The sequence below is a fragment of the Paramisgurnus dabryanus genome, chromosome 24, assembly GCF_030506205.2.
Source record: "Paramisgurnus dabryanus chromosome 24, PD_genome_1.1, whole genome shotgun sequence".
Taxonomy (NCBI): Eukaryota; Metazoa; Chordata; class Actinopteri; order Cypriniformes; family Cobitidae; genus Paramisgurnus; species Paramisgurnus dabryanus.
The window spans coordinates 12,815,873-12,828,312 of record NC_133360.1 but is presented as its reverse complement, the minus strand read 5'-3'; the positions used below and the strand labels follow the sequence as shown (position 1 = coordinate 12,828,312).

Sequence of the window (12,440 nt, the reverse complement as noted above, 5' to 3'; positions counted from 1 at the left end):
ATCCGACTTCCTGTCAATTTGATTGTCATTAACAGTACCTCAAATTATTTCATTATTCAACTTAGTTTATAGATCTTGGGTGTTCAGCCCAGCTGCTGGAAGGCCACGGTCCTACAAAGCGTATAATCAAACACATCAGAACAAGCTCCAGGGTAGCTTGTACCGTACAAGCAGGTGTTTTTATTTAAAGTTAAAGCTGAACTGTACAACCCTCCGGCAGCAGGATTGAACACCGTGCGTTTCCGGATGGCTCCTCTACTTGCAATATGACTCAACAGACCGTGAGATGACACAACCTGATGCACCTGCTCCTAAAAATAAACAACCCACACAAGGTGGGTTGTAAACAACCAAGTGGTTTATGTTTTTGTAGAAATAAGCTGTCAGTGACTCACAATAACTAAGCAACGTTGTTTGAAGGTAAAACGTGTTGTTTTGCTTTTCATCAATAGCAGATTGTAGTATTTGCTTATAGATGGATTTATTGGACGCATGCGCGACATTGCTGTTATGCACCTGAACCGAAGTGAACTTCCTCCATACGTTTTCCGGGACGCGTCCTTTCCAGGATTTCGAATGCGTCTTCTGGAAGTCATATTTGTTGAGCGCATACGTCATCGTAAAAACATAAAAAAACAAACATTGATTGTAGTTTCATTCTTAACTTGAAATGTAACTGTTGCTATTATTTTGAAAAAGGACCTGAAACAATAAACCTGAATGAGGTATGCGGTCTGTATTTATTTATCGGCTAAACTGATTGCTCAAACAAATACTTTGTTGAAAATAAAATATTTTGGTTTGCTACAGACAAGGGTAGATGACGAGAATGGATTACACACTGCAAAAATTACTTTCTTCTTAATTTTTTCTTGTTCTCAGTAGAAATATCTTAAAATTCTTAAAGGGACACAAGGCAGCATTTTTATGTTAATAAATCATCTTCATAAGTCGGTATATGGTTAAATGACTCATTACATGACGAATGAAGACTCTCTCGCCCGCCCCTACCGTCTGTAGGAAGAATACCCCACTTGCAAGTTCGCTGTATCCGACCCGGTGTCCTTCAGTCTCGTATAGTCTTAGATATAGAACGCATTTACTCCCAGACACTAGGGGGAGCTAGTAGAGAAATAATACTCAGACTTGCCTTGTGTGCCTTTAAATCAAGCCATAAGTCTAGTTTTTAGACAACCCATATATATTATAAATATAATTCAATTTAAAGGATCATTCCGGTATTTAACACTTTGAGTCTCATTTCTGGTTTGTTTTGGATGAACTACAGTGATGGACACAGAAATTTTGACAATGGGTCGTGTCTTGACTTTTTGACTCGTTTAGAAGCGTCTCTTGACTGCTTCAGAATGGAAGTCAATGACCATGCACAAACATGTCATTAAAACAACACTTAACGTTCATTTTCAAAACTGTGCTACTCACCGAGTGGTTTGTGGTGTTCGTTGATGATTAAAAACAAATATATTGGCACAATGTATGATTTCAATCCGTGTTATTTGCTATAGTGGAACTATTTTTTCAGATACCTCACAACCGCGTATATACTTCCGCTCTATATTTGAGTCTGAAGCGTTAGCACACTCCCGACCACTTGATGGTAACAACTAATTTGCCATACAAGTACGCTCCGTGTCTAGCGTATAGACAGTCACAATCGAGCTCAACTTCAAACCTAAAGCTGGTCAGTGAGCCATCAAATATGGGAAAAATTTCTTCTGAGAGAAACCGAGCGAAAAAACTACAACCACATGTAAACAGACCCTTTTCTGTTTCCCGGCGGCGGAGTGATATATCAGCGAGCAATGAGTCTTCCAAGAGAAGTCAATGAAATTTTACAAAATGCCAAATAAAACACAACAGAAACTGTATTGCGCTACACAACTTGTCTTTAATCATCAACGAACACCACGAACCGGTGTTTATTTTTACTCCGTGAGTAGCACAGTTTTGAAAATGAACGTTGTTTTAATGACATGTTTGTGCATGGTCATTGACTTCCATTCTGAAGCAGTCAAGAGACGCTTCTAAACGAGTCAAAAAGTCAAGACACGACCCATTGTCAAAATTTCAGTGTCCATCACTGTAGTTCATCCAAAACAAACCAGAAATGAGACTCAAAGTGTTAAATACCGGAATTATCCTTTAAGTGAATTTGTGTTTGAAACAAGCAAAAATATCTGCCGATGGGGTGAGCAAAAAAATCTTAAAATAAGTTAGCTTTTTTCTTAAAGACTTAATTCAATTATAATTTTCTCAACCCACTGGCAGATATTTTTGCTTGCTTTAAGCACAAATTTACTTAAATTTTATGTTTTTTTTTTTGTCTAAAAACTAGACACATTTTCTTTAGTCATTTTGCTCATCAAGAAAATACATTGATTTAAGAATTTTTTGATATTTCTACTGAAAACAAGAAAAAAAAATAATAAGTAAGAAAGTCATTTTTTGCAGTGCAACTGTGCGGAGAGGTTTGGCAGACAGGCAAGAATTGAAGGATCTGTAGCTAACATTGTATACATTCATTTTGAGTAACAGTGAAATAGTTGATACGCATTAGATATGATATATGAACGAAGGTAAACTACTTGCGATTTGTTTCCCTTGTTATCAGAAATAAACTACTCTAAAAGGACTCTGTTGGTATTGATTCTATGTGGACGAATACAGAAAGTTGTGTTTAGTGTGCATTTCAAGCTAAAAAAATCAAATTTTCTTGAATGAAGTGTTTAACTGGGTTTTTAAAGGATATTTCATGCATTCTGACTTATTAACACAGTTTAAGAGTTGGTTTCATCATGCTAAACAAATTCAAAATATAAAAAAGCAGTTGGACAGAGTATTTCTGTGCCGAATGCACTTCGCCGGGGTTGGTACAAGTTTCGGAAAATGTTTTTTTCGAACACGGTACAGTTTACGTATGAACATGATCTCACGAAAAGTCGTGTTCACAAAAATTTTATTAATTTACTTGTGTTAATGGCACAAAATTCAGCTTTCTTTATGCCTTGACCACGAATGTCTTTTTTGTGTCACTCACACATATTTCTATGAATAGTTTTTTGTGTCCGTGGCACGAATTTCTTTTTCGTGTAATTTTTTGTATTGTTGTCGCTTTTATTTTTCCCTATTTTTAAATCATTGTCGCTTGGAGTTGGGGTTAGATTTGGGGTTTGGGTTAGAATGTACTTTTATGTATTAGTTTCTACACGTTTTTCTTCCACTTTTAGAACTATTCTCACCTTGGGGTTGGAATCGGGGTTTTGATGTCTAAAATGTAACAAAGTCGTTCTTACCCCAACCCCAAAAAACTATTCATAGAAATTCGTGCCACGAGTGAAACGACAAAGACATTCGTTCTAAAAAAAAAAGAATTTCGTGCCATTGACATAAATAAATTAATAAAAAATTTAATGACTATAACACGACTTACTGTGAGATCAGCGTGCTACGTATCATTTATTTTTATGGGCACTTCCCCAGAAAAGCACGCATACACGTCAATCAGCGGGTGAGCGAGAACTGAGGAAGTCACGGGAATCACTTTATGCGACATCTTTGTTTTATATCAAGACTCAATGGCACGGAAGAAAGAAGTGTGTTTTGGGATGTAAGGAGAAGAAAGCCAGCATTATGCAAACAATGGATATAGTTTGTTTATCCGCAGTAGTTTTGCATGTGTTTGTTTTACGCTGGATATAGTTGAAAAGTCGCAACTGGGTCATGAGTTGAATGTGGTAAGTAAGACTTCTGTGTTATGTTGGAAATTGGTGCTATAAATTGGTCCTATAAAACTCTGTGTTTATCATGTCTTGCCATATCCAAACATCCTTATTGGAAATGAAGTTGTTTAATGCCAAAAAGTTATTCATAAACTTCATTGTAAAACTACTTAAAACACTATGTAAGGCTGGCTTCGTGTCTGCTGCCGTGTTGGATAAACAAAACTGCTTCGGTGTCACTGGTTGGTTCCCTATTTCAGGGGAAAAATTGGTCCATAGTTTCCATGCTAGACTTGCGTGAATAAATTTGCGCGCAAGGCAGCATGGGGAAACCCAGGCTAAGAGCTCTTATAAATCTGAAAAAACTAAAGACTCTGAGATATAAAGGATGTGCACCGCAAAAAAATTTTTGAAGAAAAAAATTCTTAATATTTTTGTCTTGTTTTCAGTAAAAATATCTACAAATTCTTAAATTAAGATGCTTTTTCTTGATGAGCAAAACAACCCAAGAAAATAAGTCTAGTTTAAGACCAAAAATATCTAATTTAAGTGATTTTGTGCATAAAACAAGCAAAAAAATCTGCCAATGGGGTGAGAAAATTTTTCTTGAATTTAGTGTTTAAGAAAAATTTTCAAGATTTTTTTTTTTTTGATTACCCATTTTTGCTTGTTTTATGCACAAAATCACTTAAATTTGATATTTTTGGTCTTAAACTAGACTTATTTTCTTGGGTTGTTTTGCTCATCAAGAAGAAAACATCTTAATTTAAGAATTTTAAGATATTTTTACTGAAAACAACACACAAAAATACTAAGAAATTTTTTCTTGAAAATCATTTTTTGCAGTGTAAATATATGCAGAAACAGCGTTTGTTATGGAAACTTTAAAAAAAGTTTTTTTTTCTTACCCCATTGGCATATTTTTTGCTTGTTTTATGCACAAATTCACTTAAATTTTATATTTGTTGTCTAAAAACTAGACGTCATTTTGCTCATCAAGAAAATGCATCTTGATTCAAGAATTTTTTGATATTTGTACTAATAACAAGACAAAAATACTAAGTAAGAAAGTCATTTTTTTGCAGTTTTGCTGCTGAAACCGTCTGCAGCTAATCACTGAATAGAAAAAAAATGGTGGGCGGGAGCACCACACTGAAAGTTAGGCAGAATTTGAAGTCAACCTCATGGTTCATAAACAGAGGTAATTGTGTTTAACTATGTGTAGCTCAAATGTTCTCGTGCATGCAACATGTACAGTACCGCCTAGAACAGAACACGTCCGGAACCCGGTTACTCGCCAATCCGTGGCGCCATCCGTGGAGTTATTTTGGTAAGCGGTTATTCAAAAGCATTGTTCTTGAGGCATCTTGGTCCGTGATGGCACATTTCTGAAAATATTTCAAAATGGCAAAGATGGCAAATGTGGTATCAAAACAGAATAAATGGCCAAATGTTCAGTTAAAAGCATACAGACCAAAAATATTTTTCTCAATTCTTTCAGTCTAAACAGATCTTCACATTTTCCTTTGTTGCCATATTGACTGCATATGGCTTCTTTGCCTGCTACCTTTTGCAGGCTCCCTATGTGTGTTTAATGACAATAAACACATGTTTGGCTCTCAGACGGTGTGGACTGAAATGAAGAATGTTTACTGGCAGACTTAAAAATTTCTCCCTGTAAAAAAAGAAATGCACGTCTGCCTATAACAAACTTTGATTTTAGAAAACTTCAATCATAATTTTTGGAGAATATACAATATATCAAGTTTACACAAAGTCTGGTGCATTTATAAAAAGTCATTGAACTTTTACGGTAGATCCTGTTCACCTACTGTAACCGTTGTTGCTTCAGACAAAAACATTCCTTTATATAACCCACACTTTTTCCTGACTTTTGAATAAATCTCTGAGAAGAAATAATATACTGTATGGTCTAAGCTACCTCTTGTTCCCAAATACTGGCTAATGGAGAACATTTTTCAACAGGTTTCTGATCCAAGACTCCTGGATAAAAAATAACATCCACCGGGGCTTTGAATATCCGACGTTTGAAATTCATGTCTATATCAATTACATGGAAAACGTTTTTTTTACGTAGATCATTTATTTGAACTTTACATCTTGGCTTCTCGGGTTTATACAACTTATAAGAAGTCATTGTGAGGTAAAAACAAAATGATATACACATACATGTTTGTCAACGTCAGGCTATCGTTGACAACATTTCCAAATTAAAATCACATTCCAACACATTCGAAAGGCATTGTATTTTCAGGGGCCTCATTTATAACCTGTACGAACAGATTTGTTCGTAGATTGTGTGTACGCAAAAATCCATGGCAATGTTCATATTTATGAAAACTAGAGATGCACCGATAGCCGATTGTTCAGACTGATATCCGCTGATACCGATAGTTTGGTGGTTATATTAACTTGCATTTACTATTCAATTTAATTTGATTTATATTGCGCTTTTCACAATTGTTTAATTGTTTCGAAGCATTTATAAAATCAAGAGAAAACACAGAAAAATCGAAAACATAATACATTATACATACAGCGGTGAAGATTAAACTGTACTAGCGAGCGTAGTAATAATGTAACGAGAAGACAGTGCTAAGTTAAGCCAATGTCAGCTGACTCCCTAGGGGTTCAAAAAAAACTCCTACACTGCAAAAAATTATTTTCAAGAAAAAATATTCGTAAAATTCAGAAAATAATACTAGTTTTTAGACCAAAAATATCAAATTTAAGTGATTTTGTGCATAAAACAAGCAAAAAAATCTGCCAATGGTGTAAGCAAACAAATCTTGAACATTTTTCTTAAACATTTAATTCAAGAACAATTCAAGAAAAATTTGCTTAACCCATTGGCCGTTTTTTTTTTTTTTGCTCATTTTGAGCACAAATTCGCTTAAATTTTATATTTTTGGTCTAAAAACTAGACTTATTTTCTTGTGTCGTTTTGCTCATCACGAAAAAGCATCTTAATTTCAGAATTTAAAAACATTTTTTTATTGAAAACAAGGCAAAAATACTAAGATTTTTTTCCTTGAAAATCATTTTTTGCAGTGTAGGAAATACACTGTAGTATTTTTGTCTTGTTTTCAGTAAAAATCTCTACAAATTCTTAAAATAAGATGTCTTTTCTTGATTGGGCAAAATAAATAAGTCTAGTTTTTAGACAAAAAATATAAAATTTAAGCGAATTGGTGCTTAAAACGAGCAAAAACTGCCAATGGAATAAGAAAAATGTTCTTGAATTGAGTGTTTATGAAAAAAGTTAACTTCTTTCAAGAAAAATGTTTTTATTCCATTGGCAGATTTTTTATTTGTTATTTTTTTGCTTGTTTTAAGCACCAATTCGCTTAAATTTGATATTTTTTGTCTAAAAACTGACTTATTTTCCTAGGTCATTTTCCACATCAAGAAAAAAAATTAGATATTTTTACTGAAAACAAGACAAAAATACGAAGTAAGAATGAAATTTTTTGCAGTGTACTTAATTTTACTTAATACTGAAGATAAAATTTTCTAAATGTTATTCATTTATATAATAAGCATAAATATTGAATGTTCAGATAGTGATGTTCCTTTACATTTTCTATACACAGAGCTCAAATTTTTTGCTTTTGATTGACAAGATATATCGACCAAGACTATCGGCTGTTTTTAAACTACCGGCTGATACCGATTATCGGCCGATATATCGGTGCATATCTAATGAATTCGGTCTTTGGCGTGGAAAAGTGCTTAGCGCCAGGTCAGTGTTTTTGCGCAGATGTACGCACTTTTGCTTGTCCGACTGCTGCAGGTTTTTGGAAATATAAGCCATACTTTCTGCTTGAAAAGGATTTTAAGCATAGAGTGCATAAAACAATGGACGTAGTGTCCGTGAAGTCCACCGAAGGTTTCTTGAGAATGTTTTTGAAGCCAAAAGTTGGCAGAGCCAGTTGTCGCCATCTTGGCAAACGCGTCACTGTGTGTCAAACTCGGATAATTGAAAATGGCCAAATAGGCAGAATGTGGTTGGAGCTGATTGGACAGCAGCGGCAATCCACCTATCAATCAAGTGGCCACCACCTTAATTATGCAGCAATGAGTTACAAAAAAATTCACCACCCTCACAGTTGTTGAAGGGCAAAATTAGCTAAAGACCAAAATCGCTTTTTGTACCAGGCTGTAAAGTTTGGCATTTTAACACGGGTGTCTAAGGGGATTAACTCCCTTTGAAATCAACAAATTGCAGTTTAAGTCACTTCTCTGTTGGCTTCATCAGAGAGATCGGAAAGTTGCCCCTCAATTTTAAAACTGAAAGGTGCTCGTTTATATGTCAATGACAATAATTAGGCATAGTTTAAAGGCGGAGATCTGAAACTGTTCAGCTGTAGACAATTTCAAGATCATTTGCAATTTACAGATTTCACATCTGAAAGTAAGGCGGGTTAAAGAGATAGTTCACCCAAAAATTAAAATTCGGTCATCATTTACTCACTCTCATGTTGTGAGAAGATTTAGGAAGATATTTTGAGAAATGTTTGTAATCAAACCATTGGTGGACTCCATTTACTTCCATAGTATTCTTTTTTCCTACTATAGAAGAAAATGGGATCCACAGACAGTTTGGTTACAAACATGTACATGCTTTTGAGAAATGATCGAAAGAACAAATTTAGGACTGTTTCTATGCAGCATTTTATAAATGAGGCCCCTGATGTTGTGTACATAAGGAGGCACTATTAGGGTAATGCACTTTGAATATATCGAACATCGAAGGTGAGGTTTGTCATTTTTTGGCAACTATTACTAAACAATTTGCAAATTGATTTGTTTAGAAAGTGTAATTATTATTAAAGTGGATTTCTGAAGCTAATGAAACATTGCACAGTAAAAAGTGTAAGTTAAAAAATTACTTTGATTGGTAACAAATATTTAAGTTTAATCGAATTAAATTTTCTCAATGTAAGTGAACATTTTCAGCTAAAAAACTTTTTAAAAATTACTAAAGGGACACTCCACTTTTGTTTGAAAATTTGCTGATTTTCCAGCTCCCCTATAGTTAAAAATTTGATTTTTACCATTTTGGGATCAATTCAGCCGATTTCCGGGTCTGGCGCTACCACTTTTAGAATAGTTTAGCATAATCCATAGAATCTGATTAGACCATTAGCATTGCGCTAAAAAAATAACCAGAGTTTTAATATTTTTCTTATTTAAAACTTGACTCTTCTGTAGTTACATTGTGTACTAATGCTGCGTTCAGACCAGCCGCGGTAGAGGCGTCAAGCGCGAGTGATTGCAATGTTAAGTCAATGTGAAGATGCGTTGAGGCGCGTCTGAAGGTCTCGCGGGGCGAATGAGGTGTTTAGAGCGGCACGGTAGATCCGATTCCATCTCATACGCGCAAATGGCGCGAATTGACCATTGCCGTGGCAAACGCGCGAGTTTAAAAATTTGAACTTTGGCGGAAAAGTTCACCGCGTTAAGCAATCAGAAGCTTGCTCTAGTAGTGACGTGATTACAGAAAGCCAGCAGAGTCGCAGAAGCCCCTCCCATAACACGAATTTCCTCGTGAATGTCTCGATGACTAGAATTTCATGCGCGAATGAAGCGAGAAAACTTAAAATGTTCAAGCGGCAAACTAGATGCGGTAGACGCAAATTTTTCGCCTCAAACGCGGCTGATGTGAACCCACGGTAAGACTGATGGAAAAATTTAAAGTTGCAATTTTCTAAGCAGATATGGCTAGGAACTATACTCTCATTCTGGCGTAATAATCAAGGACTTTGCTGCCGTAACATGGCTGCTGGAGGCGCAATGATGTTACACAGTGCCCGAAAATAGTCCCCTGCTATTGAAAGGTACTAAGGGAACTATTTTCATGCATTGCGTAATATCATTGCTGATATTAAATTTAAAATCAGTGTCCCTTTAAATTCGTAACACCTAAAAAAAATTAAGCTTTTTTAAATTGTATTTTTTTTTCACTTAAAGCTCCACTGTGTAAGATCTACTCCCATCTAGCGGTGAAAGTCTATATGACAAGCAACTGAATAATACTTTCTAGCCCTCCCCATTCGGAACGCGTTTTAACTCGTACGGTGGCCCGGCCGTGTCATGCCAAGGTTAACATGGCTTCCAGTAGCTACAAAGCAAAAGCAATGAGAAAAAATGAACAATTTGCAATGTCCTTTGCCTGTGATCCATCAAAGCACACAGATTTATGTTTAACATGAAAAAAGTCTGATTGTCATGATATGTCCGCTTAAAATCACATACAAAAAGCAACCATGACGGGTTTAAATGGACGCGAACTAATATTATGTCAAAGTACAATGCTTATGTTTTAAGTAAACGTTACATGTCCGTGTATATGTAAGAGCTTTCTCTCAGATTGGTGAAAAAAGATCGCGCAACTTTCACACGCTTGTAAAATGAAACGAAAGGCGCTCAGATCAGACGCTTTTATCAATGAAAGGCTAAAAATAGTATTATGTCAGACATTATGTCAGAGTACAATGCTTATGTTTTAAGTAAACATGTTACATGTCCGTGTATATGTAAGAGCTTTCTCTCATATTGGTGAAAAAAGATCGCGCAACTTTCACTTTATCAGAGTATTATGTCAGACATTATGTCAGAGTACAATGCTTATGTTTTAAGTAAACATGTTACATGTCCGTGTATATGTAAGAGCTTTCTCTCATATCGGTGAAAAAAGATCGCGCAACATTCACAAGCTTGTAAAATGAAACGAAAGACGCGCAGATCAGACGCTTTTATCAATGAAAATCTAAAAATAGCGCTGTCACCGTGTGTTTGTGCTAGAGGTCAGAAAAGATGAAAAACATTTATATCAGTACCTCAGATTACATAAATGGGCGGAGAGACGGCGTGTGTCTGTACCAACACATTAAACCACATGCATGTTTACACTAACAAGTGTTATGCATAATCATGCTAAAGTTAGCCAAGGAACTATAAAACTTCAAGTTTACAACATGGACTGTATAGATGTAAACGAATATGCTGAATTACCTGTGGAGAATATAGAAAGTGCAACTTCAGTGTCCCTTGAGCCCATCTTGGAAAACTAACTCCAATAGTGACTTTGGTCTTGATGTTTTTCCTGTCACGCTGTCGTTTAAAATCCCCGTTTCGCATCCTTGGCGATTTGTTTTAATGTCCTCGAGAATATGTCTTCAACAGGCTTTCAAATCAAAGCATTAGATCGCAGGTTCATCACGGTGTGCGGTTGTTGTAAAATCCGAAGGCTTCAGCTACGCAGGTCACAGGCTGGATACGTCATCAAGCCTGGTTTATTTAAATTAACTGAGCATTACATTCGCAAGTCATACGCATATTACATCAATTTACAATTAACTAAGAATAATTGTCAGCTTTATAATTGTTAATATTCTGAAATAAGACTGTCTTGATGACGTATAGCGCCTACACATGCAACCTCTGGAGGCTTCAGCTATCGGGCAGCGTGAGTGTAGAGTGAAGCGCGAAAGGCGGAGCTTGAATTTCAGGAATGTCCCTCGTCGGCGAATGTATTTCAAAGATGGAGGCACAACATGGATTCAGCCAGAGAGCGCTTCGACGGTATGCATTTTAAATAGCAGATTCTACACTTACGAGAATACTTTGATTAGTGGGTGGGAAGTAATTACACATGAATGAGCACATACTTTTGAAAGAAAACATGGGTTTTTGTTAAGAATTAACTCAATAAAGTACACAGTAGAGCTTTAAATTGAGAAAGTGTAAGTTGAAAAAAAAAATGTGTTAATCCAAAATGACACACCTCACCCTTAAAAAGACAACGATTTTTAACGTATATTGTATATACTCAACAGTTAGACATAGATGTTTGCAAAAATTTGCAGCTTCAGTTGGTAACCGTAAACCCATCGTCTCAAAACGACCTAAACTTTTCACATTTTTACATTTGCAACAGAATGCCACAGAACAATCTATAAAATACAGAGGGAAAAACATCCTTTTTATTCAAAATACATTATTATAAACCGCTACAGTTCTATAACGCAATCCGTGCCTGGAAATTCTGGCAGATTCAGTTCGTATTTTTTCTGAATGTCATAGGGCAGGAATCGTCCGGCCAGAAAATGTTTTCCCGAGAAACCCGTCGCACACTTTTTGGGTGCCGTCAGAGAAATGAGAACTTCTGGAGTTATTCCATCCTTGCCTGGCTCATCAGCATCCCAACCTTCAAAATATCAAATAAACGAAAAACATTTGATCAATTTCATCATGTCATTGTGCATTAACTAAAAACACTGTTTCCGGATTCATCCAGATAAGAGGTGGAAAACTGGCTCATAAGGATCGTTCATAACACTACGGTCATCTGGAGCAAGGTACAAAAAAATGCAATGTGTAAGTCATCAGCTGCAATTTTTAAATAAGGCATCCAGATGACATAATGGCTGTGTTTACTTTTATTTGATAATTTGTCTGCTATGCAAACACTTTAGAGGGTCCGTGCAACAGGCTAGCACATAAAGGTCAACCACGGTCAACTCATTTATCTGAGACGGCTCCATAAAGTCGGGATTTTGTCATGGAAATGTCTTTGGAGGTGTTAGCGTCCCATTTATCAATTAAATAATGACTGTTTCGTATGCTTACAAGAATGTACCGACAATTGTTTCTTTTTTCTTAGTTCTAGTAATC

At 35.8% G+C, this 12,440-nt stretch overlaps 2 protein-coding genes across 2 annotated transcripts in view; one reads left to right on the top strand and one right to left on the bottom strand.

Moving 5' to 3' along the window:
• Positions 1 to 12,440, top strand: part of LOC135728077 (Rieske domain-containing protein) — a 63,424-nt gene that overhangs the window by 22,134 nt on the left and 28,850 nt on the right. The gene's annotated exons all lie outside the window — the stretch shown is intronic.
• yjefn3 (YjeF N-terminal domain containing 3) overlaps positions 5,825 to 12,440 on the bottom strand; it is a 68,180-nt gene continuing 61,564 nt past the window's right edge. Inside the window, exon 6 of the mRNA XM_065246157.2 lies at positions 5,825 to 11,973. Within this exon, the coding sequence (XP_065102229.1) occupies positions 11,777 to 11,973 (197 nt within the window). The 3' untranslated portion in view covers positions 5,825 to 11,776. The remainder of the gene's footprint in view (positions 11,974 to 12,440) is intronic.